Source organism: Salvelinus fontinalis, chromosome 13 (genome assembly GCF_029448725.1).
Source record: "Salvelinus fontinalis isolate EN_2023a chromosome 13, ASM2944872v1, whole genome shotgun sequence".
NCBI lineage: Eukaryota > Metazoa > Chordata > Actinopteri > Salmoniformes > Salmonidae > Salvelinus > Salvelinus fontinalis.
In genome coordinates, this window is record NC_074677.1 from 9,573,805 (window position 1) to 9,591,548 (window position 17,744).

General features: G+C 45.8%; 1 protein-coding gene across 2 annotated transcripts in view; it reads left to right on the forward strand.

The window, feature by feature from the left end:
• LOC129868045 (roundabout homolog 3-like) overlaps positions 1 to 17,744 on the forward strand; it is a 293,102-nt gene that overhangs the window by 147,950 nt on the left and 127,408 nt on the right. For both annotated transcript variants that reach the window (XM_055941624.1, XM_055941625.1), the window contains exon 2: positions 4,163 to 4,489. In XM_055941624.1, coding sequence (XP_055797599.1) covers positions 4,163 to 4,489 — 327 coding nt within the window. The remainder of the gene's footprint in view (positions 1 to 4,162; positions 4,490 to 17,744) is intronic.

Below are 17,744 nucleotides of genomic sequence, written 5' to 3' on the forward strand. Positions count from 1 at the left end.
CCCCTTTAGCAGTGAGGTAATGGGAGCCGCCACCTGACCAAAACCCCGGATAAATCTCCGGTAGTAGTTGGCAAAACCCAAAAACCGCTGCACCTCTTTCACCGTGGTTGGAGTCGGCCAATTACGCACGGCCTTTATGCGGTCACTCTCCACCACCACCCCCGAGGTGGAAATGCGATAACCCCGGAAGGAGACGGCTTGTTTGGAGAACACACACTTCTCAGCCTTGACGTATAGGTCATGCTCCAGCAGTCTGCCAAGCACTTTGCGCACCAGAGATACATGCGCGGCTTGAGTAGTTGAGTAGATCAGAATGTCATCGATATACACAACTACCCCCTGCACGTGCAGGTCCCTGAGAATGTCTTCTACAAAGGATTGGAAAACAGCTGGAGCATTCTTTAACCCATACGGCATGACGCAGTACTCATAATGGCCCGATGTGGTACTAAATGCGGTTTTCCACTCGTCCCCCTTCCGAATACGCACCAGACTGTACGCGCTCCTGAGGTCCAGTTTTGTAAAGAACTGCGCTCCGTGAAATGATTCCACCGCCGAAGCGATGAGAGGTAGTGGGTAACTAAACCCCACTGTGATGGCATTTAGACCTCTATAATCAATACACGGACGCAAACCTCCCTCCTTCTTCTTCACAAAAAAGAAACTCGAGGAGACGGGTGAGATGGAGGGCCGAATGTACCCCTGTCCCAGAGACTCCGCGACATATGTCTCCATAGCCAACGTCTCCTCTTGGGACAAAGGGTACACGTGACTCTTGGGAAGCGCAGCGTTAACCTGGAGATCTATCGCACAATCCCTACCCGGTCGATGTGGTGGTAATTTCGTCGCTTTCTTTTTACAGAAAGCGATTGCCAAATCGGCATACTCGGGGGGAATGCGCACCGTGGAACCCTGGTCTGGACTCTCCACCGACGTGGCACCAATGGAAACTCCCAGACACCTTCCAGAACACTCCTCTGACCACCCCTGGAGAACCCCCTGTCTCCACGAAATATTGGGATTGTGCCGGGCCAACCAGGGAATACCCAGCACCACTGGAAACGCAGGCGAATCAATAATAAAGAGACTGATACGTTCCCTATGATTCCCCTGCGTCACCATGTCCAGGGGAACTGTGGCCTCCCTGACCACCCCTGACCCTAATGGCCGGCTATCTAGGGAGTGCACGGGAAAGGGAGAATCTATCGGCACAAGCGGAACGCCCAACTCTCGGGCGAGTCCGCGATCCATAAAGTTCCCAGCTGCACCTGAATCTACTAGTGCCCTATGCTGGGAAGAGGGGAAAAATAAAGGGGAAAAAAATGAGACAAACATGTGACCAACAGGGGGTTCTGAGTGAGTTTGGTGCTGACTCACCTGGGGTGATCGAGAAGCGTTCCGCCTGACATCTCGACTCCCAGACAGACCCCCCCAGCACCGATCGGCCGTGTGTCCTCTCCGACCACAGCTGGTGCAGGGGAGGCCTCCTCCTCCGGTACCCCTAGGCGCGGCCCCTCCCAACTCCATTGGGATGGGAGCCGGGGCGCTGGGTGGTGGAACGCACAGGACCCTCTCCGAACGCCCGCGGGCAGCCAGCAGATTGTCCAGTCGGATGGACATGTCGATAAGCTCATCCAAAGAAAGAGCGATGTCCCGACACGCTAGCTCCCTGCGGACGTCCTCCCGGAGACTACACCGGTAGTGGTCATTAAGGGCCCTGTCGTTCCACCTTGATCCCGCGGCCAAGGTCCGGAACTCCTGCGCGAAATCCTGTGCGCTCCTCTTCTCCTGCCTAAGATGAAACAGTCTCTCACCCGCCGCTCGGCCCTCTGGGGGGTGGTCGAACACGCCACGAAAGCGACGGGTAAACTCTGGGTAGTGCTCCTTCGCTGAGTCCGGGCCATTCCAGACTGCGTTGGCCCACTCCAGAGCACGACCCGTTAGGCAGGAGACGAGGACACTCACCCTCTCCGCTCCCGAGGGAGTAGGGCGAACAGTGGCCAGGTATAGCTCCAGCTGGAGTAAAAACCCCTGGCACCCTGCCGTCGCTCCATCATAATCCCTCGGGAGCGTAAGACGGAGCGCGCTGGAGCCGGGGGATGAAGAGTCCTGAGGAAGGGGAGCTGAAGGTGGAGAGAGGAGCCCACTCCTCTCCCATCGCTCCATTCTCTCCATCATCTGGTCCATGGCGGATCCGATTCGATGGAGGACGGTGGTGTGGTGGAGAACCCGTTCCTCCATCGATGGGAGAGGGTTGGCTGCTGCTCCTGCTGACTCCATTCGTGGTGCGGGATTCTGTACTGACCTGGGTGTCGGGGGGGTGCGAAGTCAAACGCAGGAGACAGCAGAGCTTCAATAAGTTGAGTCTTTTAATCCCCAACAGTCCAACACAAATGTCCAACACGGACGAACTGGGTGAACATACACTACGGTCCAACGACACGAGCAACAATCCCAGTCCACAAATATAATCTCCACTCCCGAAATCCAAAAGGTATACAAAGTAACAATCCCGCACAAAGACGCCTACGGGCTGGCTGACAAATAAAGCCATACTAATTACCCACTTAACTGAACACAGGTGTAACAAATAAACACATAAGGAGGGGGGAGGAAAAAGAGTCAGTGGCAGCTAGTAGGCTGGTGACGACGACCGCCGAACGCCACCCGAACGGGAAGGAGAGCCTGCCTCGGTTGAAGTCGTGACATTGACAAATAAAACAGGCTGCCTGCTTTGGTTTGAGGTCAGCGCAGATTAAATGTACTGTTACATAACAATCACATTCTTGAATGGAGAGAACGTTCAAGCATCACGTGCATAAAAAAACTCACGCTGGGGCGACCGTTAGAGATATTTGGAACTCACGCATGAAAGGGTTAATGCAACCGCTGTGTCAGATTTCAATAAGGTTTTACGGAAAAAGCACACCATACAATAATCCTAGTACAGCGCTAAGCCACAAAAACAAGCCATACAGATACCTGCCATGTTGTGGAGTCAGTAAAAGTCAGAAATAGCGTTATAAATATTCACTTACCTTTGATGATCTTCATCAGAATGCACTCCCAGGAATCCCAGTTCTACAATAAATGTTTGTTTTGTTCGATAAAGTTAATCTTTATGTCCAAATACCTCCTTTTTGTTTTCGCTTTTAGTTCACCAATCGAAATTCACAAGGAGCGGGAAGTCCAGACGAAAAGTCAAAAAAGTTATATTACAGTTCGTAGAAACATGTCAAACGATGTATTGAATCAATCTTTAGGATGTTTTTATCATAAATCTTCAATAATGTTTCAACCAGACAATTCCTTTGTCTTTAGAAATTAAAAGGAACGCAGCTCGCTCTCACGGCGGCGTGCCTAACTTAGCTCATGGCATTCTGCCAGACCCCTTTGTCAAACAGCTCTTATTCGCTCCCCTTCATAGTAGAAGCCTGAAACAAGATTCTAAAGACTGTTGAAATCTAGTGGAGGCCTTAGGAAGTGAAATATGACCCCATAGACACTGTATATTTGAAAGGCAATGACTTGAAAAACTACAAACCTCATATTTCCAACTTCCTGGTTGGATTTTTCTCAGGTTTTCGTCTGCCATATTAGTTCTGTTATACTCACAGACATCATTCAAACAGTTTTAGAAACTTCAGAGTGTTTTCCATCCGAATATATTAATAATATGCACATATTCGCTTCTGGGCCTGAGTAGCAGGCAGTTTACTCTGGGCACGCTTTTCATCCGAACGTGAAAATGCTGCCCCCTATCCCAAACAGGCTTAAGGAGCCCTATCCCCGCTCCCCTCCAGAAAGTTAGTGCATACTCAAGGAGCCCTATCCCCTCTTCCCTCCAGAAAGTTAGTGTATACTCAAGCAGCTCTATCCCCTCTCCCCTCCAGAAAGTTAGTGTATACTCAAGGAGCTCTATCCCCTCTCCCCTCCAGAAAATTAGTGCATACTCAAGGAGCCCTATCCCCTCTCCCCTCCAGAAAGTTAGTGCATACTCAAGGAGCCCTATCCCCTCTCCCCTCCAGAAAGTTAGTGCATATTTACAACATAGAAGAGTTTAACCCTCTTCACTCTCTCTCCTGCCTTTTCCTACTTACTGACAACAAGTCACACAACAGAGTACACTTTTAACCCGTTACCCCCTCTCTCTCTATTCCAGGATCCCGTCCCAGGTTGGAGGATGCCCCCCCGCGGATTGTGGAGCACCCCTCTGACCTGATCGTGTCCAAGGGTGAACCAGCCACCCTCAACTGCAAGGCCGAGGGGCGTCCCAGCCCCATGGTGGAGTGGTACAAAGATGGCGAACGAGTGGAGACAGACAGGGAAGACCCGCGCTCCCACCGTATGCTGCTGCCCAGCGGCTCCCTCTTCTTTCTGCGTATCGTCCACGGTCGACGGAGCAAGCCTGACGAGGGGGTCTATGTGTGCGTGGCACGCAACTACCTAGGCGAGGCCGTCAGTCGCAATGCATCGCTGGAGGTGGCAAGTAAGTGCCTTTGCTTTTGTCTGCCATTTGGCTCTTGGTGTCAGCCAAGATGGCTGGAGAATAGCACTGTATAGCACTGACAGAGAAGAGAGGAAATCTTCCTGGACTGGGTTCATTAATGCGAATAAGTGACAGCTCAAGCGAATAAGTGCCATTGGAAAGGGAAAGTGTAGCAAGAACAGACAATGGTTCCTGTTTCCAGGTGTTAGCCCCCGAAATCATCTCACACACACACACACACACTATAGAAAACCCTGTGAGAATGGAAAACAATGGAAGTTGGCGCCTCGCAACTTTTCACAATAGGACACTGCTGATATCTGTTCTGCTGTAATGAAATGTGGATGGGACAATTTGATTTCACTATTAGTTTAGCCAATGCGCAATTGTATTAGGATTTCATTATGTAATTCCATTCTACAACAACACGGGTAATTTGAGTATTTCACTATTTTCAAGTTGTTTTCATTACGTTTTTCCTGATATGAGTTGAGGATGGTTTCTTCGTATGTATTGTTGCCTGGTTTTCATTGTAGCCCTGGGAGGCTATAGTTACCCAATTCCTCAGAATCTGTTATAGGATGATGTAAGCAGTTTATCTGACAGACTGTTGTTTGTATACAGTATTGACAGCAACATACACATATCTATTAGAGCTAAATTCTTGTGACGGCTGTCTTTGCCCCATGACTAACTACCCCCCCTGAAACACAGAAACTGTTTTTACTAAGGTAGCAGTGAAAAGTCAAATGCTTTCATCCATCCTTTTGTGGAGTGTATATTGGAGCCAATTTTGCTCGCCTTAAAACTTGCAAACATCTCAGGAATTTCTAAATTCTTCTGCCCTTTGCTCAAACCCCCCATAACATGAAACTCACCTCCCGGTGCAGTAATAAGAAACAGCTGAAAAAAGAATGGAAAACATCTCCTCTTCACTCCAAAATCAGTGAAACTCTAGACCCTCTTACAACACCTGGGTCCTGCGTCCTGTTTAGGAAGGCTCCAGCGCTATAACCTCATCTACAAGCCTAATTTCCCCCTGACTGCTTCCACGGAAACACTAACATAAATTAGTCCCATGCTTGTTCTTTGGCGGGGTCGTTAAGGCGTACGTCGGTCACCTGAACAGAAAGCATAACTTCAAGGATTATCTTTTTACTTTGTCTTGCTCTCACATCCCGATGCCTCAAATAGCCACATGTTTTATGGGATTGGCTGTGAGCAAGCAGATTTGAGTTGTGTTCTTGGCCGTTCAGAAGGGTGTACTTTCAGCAGTAAAGCCTTAGGAGGTATTCGTCTGTGCTAGGGGAAGTGGAGTAGGCTGCAGAACACAGGATCATTTGGGAGCTGAGGAATAAGACAATGTGTCGTGGAAATGTTTTTGTTGGAATCATGATTTGTCTGACTAGTATTTTCAGCCATGATGGTCTTTTTGAGGCGGGCTACTTATGTTAGCTCTAAGACTGGTGCTGGTTTTACAGAAGACATTCCTTTCTTTTACCAGGGTAAGTTGATTGAGAAGACATTCTCATTTACACTGTATGGTCTAAGGAAGAGTTGCAATGGAAAGTGGTTGAATGAGCTAATGATGGCTCTCAACTTCTCTCATCTCTATTTGATGCTGGTCTGGTTTCACTAATTCAGTGCTATACAGGTTTCTCTCTTGCTTCACTGGGTCACTCCTAATCCTATGGCCTTGAGGTACTGGCATCCTGACCTAGTCTCTGGAGCCCAGTGTCTCTGCTGGTCTCTGAAGCTGGTATATCTGAGACCAATGCACCCTCCAGCTGGCTTTCGACCGAGACACACACACACACACACACACACCGAACGCCTGCTCCGACCCTCAGGGAGAGGACACCCCCCCTCACCAACACACACATCCCTTACTACAACACACACCCCCACACACTGCCCATTGTGGATCAGTGGCACAGCTCATACCTCCCATCTCCTCTCCCCAGAAGATAAGGATCCTATGTTTCCTTTTTCTCTCAGTCTGCAATCTCATGGTTATATGAGTGTGTGTGTGTGTGTGTGTGTGTGTGTGTGTGTGTGTGTGTGTGTGTGTGTGTGTGTGTGTGCGCGAACATCTGACTTTCGGATCATTGGCCCCAGGGCTGGCTCATGGCTGGGGTCGCCTAGAGAGGAACTGCTCATCTCCATCAGTGGGCGCGTGTCAATGGTGCCTGCATGATGATGGTGATGCTTGAAATACGACCCTGGATGCCAGGACCCTCTGTGCCACTGTGCCCATGCCAGGGGCACAGCATGGCATTGGTGTGGCGCAGGTATGGGGCGGGCATGGCAGTAGCCTTTCAATGGCTCTTTGCTAGTTAGTGAGCTGGGGGTAGGAGCCAGATTGCTCGCGGGACGGCTCACTCACAGGTTCAGGGGGTTTAACCTCTAGTTGCTCCATCTGCTACCAGCGGAGAGGCACTTAGCAGCACAGATGAGCGGTGGTCTAGAGAACAGACAGGCACTGTCCATACTGTGAGTGTGTGTGTGTGTGTATGTGTCATTGTATATATAGTACATTAGTGTGTCTGTGTTGAATGTGTTCGCCTGTGTGTGTTTGTTTCGTGGATGGTATCCACATCAAAGACCATATCACATTTTACGGCTAAAAATGCAACGTTATAGTCATCGCTGTACAATAGACCCAACTTCAAACAGAGAAGCTGTTTGAAATTCAGACTGCCTTTCCCCAGGTCGCCAGTCAATTGTTTGGTGTTTTATATTGCCCTGAAGGTTTTATGACCCCGTCTCTGTCTCTGTCTCTACCGCTGCTTTTATGGTTCATGAATATGTTTGAGGAGGCGAGGCATGGAGGTGTACCAGAGGGGGACAGGGAGCAGGGTCAGTCCCCGAGATACATTTGAAATAGGATTGCTTCCGGTAACTTGGGAGAGAGGGGGGTCCAAAAAAGAGCCTGAAGGTCATGTGGAGGTCAGCTGTGGTTTCCAGGGGAACAGGTGGGGGCAGGATGGCAGCTGCCGGGGGAATTCTGGGATTTCACAGGTGAGGGGAGGATCTGACGACACTGTCCTTCCTCCTCTATCTGGTGTGTGTGTGGTTCAGTGTGTGTGTGTGTCTCTGTTTTTTATGTTTGTGTGTGTCTGTGTTTGTATGTGTGTGGCAGGAGCAGGGCCAACTTTATCACCCGTCCTAATCCAGGACGGCAGTGTCTGAGAAGCAGCTCAAGCACACACACCCCCACCCTTCCTCCAGAAAAAAAGATTTGGAGGTTTTAGGGGATTAGGAACTGGGAGGAAGGGGGGGACTTGGCAGATCAGGGTGTCTGAGTTGCCTCCCTCCATTTGAAATGGCCAAGCTGCTACAGGGCACGCTCTCCTCAGGCAGCTCCAGGCTGGTTTCCCTCTTTGTTATTAACCCTGGTCAGGGCCAATATGGGCCACGTTTCTCCATAACTGCTTCACACTCCTGACTGAGCTTTTTCCAACCTCATGTCTAGCTAGGAGCAGAAATCCTGAAATATAGGCCTGGGCCCATTGTCGCCAGCAGAGATTAGGGACATCAGTGGTTCCAAGGCAATTTGCTCCGTCTTTGAGTCGGACTGTCTCTGAGTTGATCTTTCTTTGAGTTGGTCAGTCTCTGAGTTGATCTCTCTGAGTTGGTCAGTCTTTTAGTTGATCTTTCAGAGTTGATATCTCTTGAGTTGGTCTGTCTCAGAGTTGGACTCTCTCTGAGCCCTCCTGTGTGTCCAGGCTTCACTAATGAGATCAGTGGGCTGGCGGTCAGGCTTGTGTAGGCTGAGGACGGGGCAGAGGACAGGACCAAGGGGGCTAAACACAAAAGGAGGGGTCAGATGGCCCGAGGTGAGGCTGGGACCCTGGCTGGCCCCTCTTGTCCCCCTTCCCTCTGGTGGTCATCGAGCCGGCCCCAACGGCCAAATCTGACCTCCTCATAGGATCATGAATTAATTAGACCAGATAGGGGCTAACGAGACCAAGACCTGTACTGGTGGCCTGGGGCCAGTGGTGTGTGTGTTGTGTGGAGAGAGGGAGGATGGGGGTCAAGAGGAGATGACAACAGGTGGTGTGAGGAAGAACTTTATAAAAGTTTATAAAAACTTTATAAAAGCACACGCAGACACGCACGCACACACACACACACACGCACACGCACACACACACACTCTCCATCCACCCCTACCCCATGCTAATGAGCAGTGGGGCATCTGCAGGGCCATTGTGTGCCCTGGGTTATGGCAGGACCACGCAGACCGCCGAAGAGAACAATAAAAGCCTGCTCAGACCGTTGTGACTAATCACACTACATTATGTCTCATGGCTACAGATCACTAGCTCCGCTGGCTATACCGCCACACTGTCAAATCCACCAGACCCTCCCACTGACCTCCACCGTCTGTCAGATTCTGTTAGTTCCCAAACTGTTATGCAATAGTAGGAGTGCTAATTGGAGTCCTGTAATCTTGTTATCCTGTGATCACAGAATTCCTCAAATTTGTTCGGATATATTTCAAAAGCATGTTGTTCGGGAATAAGATGTGGTTCAAAAATAGATCAAGTCCCATCGTTGTCCCCGAGTCGACTCCTGTGGGGTCAGGCTCGGTGGATATGGTGCTGTTTTTAGGTTCTACCAACGGCTGCTTTATTATTCCGTTCATTTTGTTGCATCTCTTCCCCGGGAGCCTTCTGCCTGCCAGACGAGAGGCTGATTCAAAGTCAAGTTTTCGCTTAATTGACTCTGGGAACATTTTATTTACAGACACATTAAACTCTAGGCGTTCAACAGTACCATACATTGTTGTATTAAAAGCACATTTCAAGGGGATATATTTGTTTTTAACCCTCCACAAATGGTAAATGACCAAGCAAATGACCGTTTAAACTCTCTAAGCTGACATTCACCTTAAGATGACCACCGCTTCAGAGTTGGAAAGGTCAGAGAAGAGCTTAAGTTATTCGACTGGATCTAAATGGATTTCATCTCAGATCCATTTTCTTTGAAGTTTGTTGACGTGGGGAAAATGGGTGCATTTGAACTCCACACCCTCCTTTCTCTGCCACGCTTGAGGGAGTTGTTTGGGAGTCTTCATGAGCAGGGTACATTAATGGGCACTGGGTAAACGACTCAGCACATTTGACAGAGCACTGGGCACCGCGGTTTGCAGAAAGTCAGTAAAAGCGCACCGTCGCCATCTGTTCCTGGACCAATTGTTCATCGGGAGCTCCCACACTGCCCCTACGTCGTGAATGGACAGACACAGTTGGACACTTGTCCGGTGACACACACAGTCTTGACCGTCTCCGAGATGAGACAGAAGTGTCAGCAACCGACAACAACCACACAATGCACAAAATCAGGAAAGCTGACATTGCCAAACTGACTGACCGCCGTGTGGGCAGTGAGGACACATGCAATCGTACCCTGTCAAACTCACCGTCCCCAGCCAGAATGAGACAGAAGTGACAGAGGCGTGTATGTGTGTGTGTTCTATGTGGAGATTGCTGACACCTAGCATAACACACACAAACCGCCTCCTATTCAATCTGCCTCCTATCCTATCTCTATCCGATATACAAAGCTGATAACATGACATGTACCTCAATTACAGCAATAGCACAAAAGCGAGAAGGAACCAACAGTGTAACAGTTGGCGCATGCCAGTAGATGCTAGAACAATGTGGTATCTGGCATTGTCTCCGGCCTTGTCGTGTTTGCGTAAGCATCTATTCTAAATCTCCCAACCGCTAAATATCCCGACTTTTGTCCTTTTGTCCAGGACAAGTAAAACAATTGTCAGACAAGAAGAATATATGTTACTGCTGTCGAAGTCGTTCTCCTCCTCAGACGAGGAGGAGCATGGATCGGACCAACACGCAGAGTGGAAAGTAGTCATTATTTAATGAACGTAAAACTGAACACTTACACATACAACAACAACAAACGTGACCAAACCGAAAACAGTCCCATGTGGCACGAACACAGACACGAGATACAAACACCCACAAAACACACGTGAAACCCAGGCTGCCTAAGTATGATTCTCAATCAGGGACAACGATTGACAGCTGTCTCTGATTGAGAATCATACCCGGCCGAACACAAACATCCCAACATAGAAAATAACACATAGACAACCCACCCCAACTCACGCCCTGACCAACTAAATAAATACAAGAAAAAGGAAAAACAGGTCAGGAACGTGACAATATAGATTTAACCTGTTGGGGATGGGGGCGCTGTTTAGACTATTTATGCTAATGTGGCTAATTTTTTAAACGGCTTCCCACAAAATCCTTGATCGTACAATATGCATATTATTATTATTATTGGATAGAAAACAGTCTATAGTTTCTATAGGAGTTGAAATTTTGTCTCTAAGTGGAACAGAGCCCATTCTACAGCAATTTCCCTGACATGGAGTCAGATTTGAGAAACGTTGGCCACTTTTCTGAAGTCATTTAAAAGGGCTCTGTCGTTGCTATGACTATACGGACACTTCTTACGTCTTCCCCTGGATGCCTTTACGTGATGACGATTCCAACGGGCTCGATTGCTCGTTCACAGGCCCTACAAATGAAAAAAACCTTTAGCTAGCAAGTCTTTTCTTGCTGCGTAACGCGCGTGGAAGACACCGACCCTCTCCTGTTCCAAGCGTTAGTTTAGCCTGTTATATTTCTCCGGTCATCTTTTCACTCGTTATAGGAGTTACAAACATCACAAAGTAGTTAATTTAAAGCGTTTTATAGCAATTTATATCCGTTTAGTGCGATTTTGGAACATTTATTTTTGCAACGATGTGAAAAGTTGGGCACGCTTTTCAGTTCATCCCGAACGTAGTTGACATTTCCACATGGCAAGAGGACAGCTTTCCACCAAAAGACGATTTCTCCCAAGAAAGGATCCTTTGCCCAAGATACTGATGGAAGAACAGCTCAAGGTAGGACATTTTTATTATGATAAATCGTGTTTCTGTCGAAACATTTTAGTGGCTTAGGACGCCATGTTTTTTGACGTAGCTTCGCTTGGCGCAAACTGTATTGAAAAGTAAGGATAAATTAAAAAATGTAATAACGCAATTGTATTAAGAATTAAATTGTCTATCAATCCCTGTCCACCCTATATTTTTTAGTCACGTTTATGAGTATTTATGTATAAGAGTAGATCACTGTCTAAGTGGCGCAAGGACGTTTTCTTTACCAGCTTGTCTACATTTCACATTGTCTAACCATGATTTTGGTGGCTAAATATAAACATTTTCGATCAAACTGTATATGCATGTTGTAATGTGATGTTACAGGAGTGTCATCGGAAGAATTCTGAGAAGGTTAGTGAAAAAATTAATATCTTTTGGCGATGTTGACTTTTATCGCTCACTTTGGCTAGAATCAATGCTGGGCTGCTAATTGCTATGTGCTAAGCTAATATAACGATTTATTGTGTTTTCGCTGTAAGACACTTAGAAAATCTGAAATATTGTCTGTATTCACAGGATCTGTGTCTTTCGATTCGTGTATGCTGTGTATTTTTACGAAATGTTTGATGATTAGTAGTTAGGTAAACACGTTGCTCATTGTAATTATTCTAGTCCATTTGTGATGGTGGGTGCAATTGTAAACTATGCCATATACCTGAAATATGCACTTTTTTCTAACAAAACCTATCCCATACCATAAATATGTTATCAGACTGTCATCTAATGAGTTTTTTTGTTGGTTAGGGGCTATAAATATCTTAGTTTAGCCGAATTGGTGATGGCTACTGGTGTTGGTGGACAAATAAAAGATGGTGGATTATGCTAATGTGTTTTTAGGTAATAGATGTACATCTTTACATATTGTGTCTTCCCTGTAAAACATTTTAAAAATCGGAAATGTTGACTGGATTCATAAGATCTGTGTCTTTCATTAGCTGTATTGGACTTTAATGTGTGAAAGTTAACCTCTTGGAACTATAGGGGGTGCTGTTCCGCATTAGCATATTTGTGTCTCCAAATTAAACTGCCTCGTGCTAAATTCTTGATCGTACAATATGCATATTATTGTTATTATTGGATAGAAAACACCTTCTAGTTTCTATAGAAGTTGAAATTTTGTCTCTGAGTTGTACAGAACAATTTCTACAGCACTTTTCATGACAGGGTTCAGATTTCAATTTTTTTTACCTCTGATCTGGGGTCTGTTTTTAAGGCGACAGTGAATGCTATGAAGAAACCGACACTGCCTACGTCTTCCTCTGGGTGTCTGTACGTCATCACGCTTTCAATGGAATCGATGGGATATTCACAGCCAGTATAAAAGACCAAAATGTATAGAGACCGCCCTTTCTCGTCGTGCGCCTGAAGCGTGAAGGGCATCGGACCTGCCTCGTTCCAAATCGTTTTCTAACCAGCAATATTTCTCCGGTCATGTTTTTACTCGTTTTAGGTGTTAAAAACATCATAATGTAGTTAATTTGAACCGTTTTATAGCAATTTATATCCGTTTAGTGCGATTTTAGAGGAATTTATTTGTTGTGCACTCTGAAACTTTGGACACGTTTTGGGGTGTCGGTCGTTGGTGGTGGACATTTCGAAGGACAGAGGACATCTATCGACCAAAAGACGTTTATAACATAGAAAGGATACATTGCCCAAGAATCTGATGGAAGAACACCTCAAAGTAAGCAATATTTAATATGATAAATCGTGTTTCTGTCGAAATATTTTAAACGCATATTTCGCCATTTTGTTTGGTATAGCTTCACTTGGCGAACCCTGTATTGAAAAGTAAGGATAATTTTAAAAATGTAAATCAGCGGTTGCATTAAGAACTAATTTGTCTTTCGATTCCTGTAAACCCTGTATTTTTTAGTCAAGTATATGATTAGCTATTAATTAAACTAGATCACTCTGAAAGATGGCGACCGACATTTTCAGGCTTGTTTTGCTACTATTTTCATTGTGTAACCACGGTTTTGTATGGCTAAATATGCACCTTTTCGAACAAACTGTATATGTATTTTGTAAAATGATGTTACAGGAGTGTCATCGGAAGAATTCTGAGAAGGTTAGTGAAAAAATTAATATCTTTTGGCGATGTTGACTTTTATCGCTCACTTTGGCTAGAATCAATGCTGGGCTGCTATGTGCTATGTGCTATGCTAATATAACGATTTATTGTGTTTTCGCTGTAAGACACTTAGAAAATCTGAAATATTGTCTGTATTCACAGGATCTGTGTCTTTCGATTAGTGTATGCTGTGTATTTTTACGAAATGTTTGATGATTAGTAGTTAGGTAAACACGTTGCTCATTGTAATTATTCTAGTCCATTTGTGACGGTGGGTGCAATTGTAACCTATGGCAGCTACCTGAAATATGCACATTTTTCTAACAAAACCTATCCCATACCATAAATATGTTATCAGACTGTCATCTAATGAGTTTTTTTGTTGGTTAGGGGCTATAAATATCTTAGTTTAGCCGAATTGGTGATGGCTACTGGTGTTGGTGGACAAATAAAAGATGGTGGATTATGCTAATGTGTTTTTAGGTAATAGATGTACATCTTTACATATTGTGTCTTCCCTGTAAAACATTTTAAAAATCGGAAATGGTGGCTTTATTCACAAGATCTGTATCTTTCATCTGGTGTCTTGGACTTGTGATTTAATGATATTTAGATGCTACTATCTACTTGTGAAGCTATGCTAGCTATGCTAAACAGTGTGTGGGGGGTGGGGGGTGCTCCCGGATCCGGGTTTCTGAGGCAGTAGAAGTTAAATATTTTAAAAAAATATTTTTTTTGAATTTCGCGGCACTGGGTTATCAGTCGGGGGGGGGGGGGGGGGTGCCGCTAGCGCCACGCTGATCCTAGACAGGTTAAGCTGTCCGAATGGACAATTTTTACAAAATCTAACAAATCACAATATCAAACAATGAAGGCCTATTCCGATCAGAATTGGATGTTGGTGTTTCCTCTGACAAATTGTTGCGGCTGGCTTTTGGGTTAAGCGAGCAGTGTGTCAAGAAGCAGCGCGGCTTGGCAGGTCATGCTTCAGAGGAAGCAAGACTCTCCCAAGTCCGTTGGGGAGTTACAGCGATGAGACAAGATCGTAACTACCAATTGGATGTCACGAAATTGGGGAGAAAACGTGTTAAATAAAAAAAAAAATGTTTTCCATGTACATCAATAAAAAAAACCTACGTGTCAAAGTGTAGGTGATATGCATATTGGCTACAGTCTCATGTCCAAACCGATCCTGACATGAGGGAGACGCCAGAAAATGTAGCCAAACTTAAATGAGACTTTTAATTTCATAAATATAGGCTAAACGCCAGTCATGTTTGACAAATGAAGGATAATTAGCGTCTAAAGACTTCATTCTGTTGACATAGCCTACTCGAGGCAAAGTTCACTCAGATCAATTGGTCACAAGACCGGAGAGTGAAGGACGGTGCCTTGAATCTGAGCAGAGGCGGTCAGTATTTTGAAACTATTTAACCATAAACGTAATTGTTTAAAACCTGGACATTTTATGTAATTTTATAAAGCATGTCTTACCTTGTTTCAAAGTAGCCTAGCCAATATATGACCATATAAACACTTAATAGGCCATTGAAACCAGCATTCTTCTCATGTTCTATTGGTTTTCAAATCAACATTATTTTATTGTCCAGCAGGCAAAGGCATAATCATAGTGATTTGAGCTTTTGGACAAGTAAAAAGTCTGTCCTACATGTCCAAAGGACAAGTGTCAAAAAAAAAACTGGAAATGAGCACAGATTAACAGATTGAAAACGGGCCTGGTTTTTATCACCGATGTGTGCACCCAATACAACTCTCGCTCTCGCTCACTGCCCAGTCCCAGTCCAGATTCTGCATTTCAGTCATGTCTCTCTACTGTTGTGTGTGCATGAGTCATTTCGACTATGTTCAGAACTCGTTTTTTTTAAACCCCTCATTGGCTCCTGAGGGAAGGTGGATATAGAGGAGTATGGGATTTGGCAAGCTGTCCCACATTGTAAGGTGGGCACCAAGAAAGCTTCCGAGCCCACACACATTCTGTGAGTAAATTTGCGCGACGCAGTTGTACTTTTTGCACACTTTCCAACTCGAGATAACAACTTAATTGAATTGAGTTTACAGTATAGGTGCAAAATAGAATATTTCTCTTCAGGATACTAGATACTAGATCTAGATACTATATCTACCATTTTGGTTTTGGGCAATGCTACTGCAAAATTCAGTCTTTGTTCAATGAAGCTTTTTATGTGTTGTTATTGTCCATTTTATGGTAATTTTATTGTCATACAGCTTTTAGAGAAAAGGCTGAGACGTTTTTATGTTTGACCACTCATCAACTCCTTGTTTGTGTGGAACAACAGTGCCTCCGGGCTGCATTCTCAAACTAAACATCACACCGGCTGAACACTAGCCCCCCTATACTTATTTTACACCATATCTGTCCCCAGGCTGTGATGGATGGTTGGTCGTTTTTTTTTAGAAAGCCATAAAACACTCTTCAAGAGATCAGTTGGGAATCTAACTCTTAAGCACCTTTTGAAACCTAATTTTCAATTATTTATCAGACTTCGCTTAGTATTCAGAGATCTTCATTATCGTACTGAGATACAGTACCCTAAAGAGAGGGGGTGGGGGAGGTGGAACCAGAACGACCCATTCTAATCTTCCATTCTCATTTCATTGTGATAGTGTGGGGACAGAACAGTTTCTCCAGATGGCTGGCGTACAGTAGACAGAATAGAGAGGGTCAGTGGGGGGAATTTGGGAGAATGGAGGCAATTGCCGCTCTAGACAATGGGGTTCCTTGTGGCCCTATGCTCCCCTTCCATAGGAAAAGCAGACCATTACTAGATTCAAGTAATCCTCTTCCAGGGCAAACAATGTTTCTATTAGCTGGCCACACGCATGGGATTAGACCACGTCAGTAATGGATTTATTGTGGAGGAATCTGCATACAAAATGACTATGCTTGGGGGCTGAAAGGGGCCGGACTCTCCCCCCGTAAAAGCCCTGCCTTCATTACTGCCCAGTCCCCTCGTTCTTCCCGTCCCTCCTCCCTCTCACCATGCTTCCTCTCTTTGTTTTCACCATTCAGTTGTTTTGGGTCAGACCTTTATTCCAGTGGCGAAGGGGTGTATACACCGCTCGCCCGCAAACACCAAGTAGTATTTTAATATGGCCCCTCTTGACTTGAAGTACTGTATGGCTGTGTTTCAATCAAACTGGCCCACTAGGTCTGAGACATGGGAATGACTGTTGGGGGGGGCGGAGATGCACGCAAGAGAGGATGGAGGCCAAGCCAACCCCTGTATAAACGACCCTCCACTCCCTCCCTCCAACTCACTGTTATGAAGGAGTTTACTGGCCTTCCCCACACACATATACTGTAGGCTGCACGTTACTCATTTTTTGTGTTCGAATTTTATTCATTTTCCACTCTTTGCTGGCCTTTATATAACATAGTCACCCATAGGGAGCTGTTATGACACAAAGTGTTTTCATTGTTATTCATTGTGGAAAGAAAATATATGATATAAGTTAAGATACTTTTCTTGGACCTATTAGTTATTTAGGTTACATCTAGCCCTCCGTTGGTGCTGTGTTCACATTCTCAGACAGAGACATAGCATGCATCCCAAATGGCACCCCTTTTCCTTTATAGTGCACCGCTTTTTCCTCGGGCCCATTTGGAACATGGCTTCAAAACTGGCTTCAGTCAGAATGCTCCAGTGTGACGGCAGAGAGGTTGAAGAGGGCTTCTTTGGCTGGCAGCAGACATGTTTCCCTATCGTACTTTCCTTGAATTATGGTGCTCAGCTAAGCCTAGCTGCCTGGGGGACTGTAGCCCAAATACATACATATGCACACAGGCACACGCACACGCACACACACACACACACACACACAGCCCCCCCCTCCCCCCAAAGACACATACAGGAAAGGTGTGTTGGGGGATTAACCTCTTGCCCCTGGTCGGATTAGCACAGCCAGAGCAGGACCACCGTTATAGGAGATGGGAATGGGCCATGAAGCGAGACACTAGGTGAACACTTCCCATGGTATGGGGGATTGGAAGGATTTACACCCCAATGAGGTGTGTGTGTGTGTGTGTGTCCACAGGCTGCTTTCCAAGGCTGAAAGAGACCAGTGCTGCTTTTGTGGGAAGAAGGCTAAGAAGAAGGGGAGAGAGGAAAAGAAAGCTTGAAAAGGCAGAGGGGAGTGTGATAGTGTGATGGGGAGATGTAGTGGGTCGGACT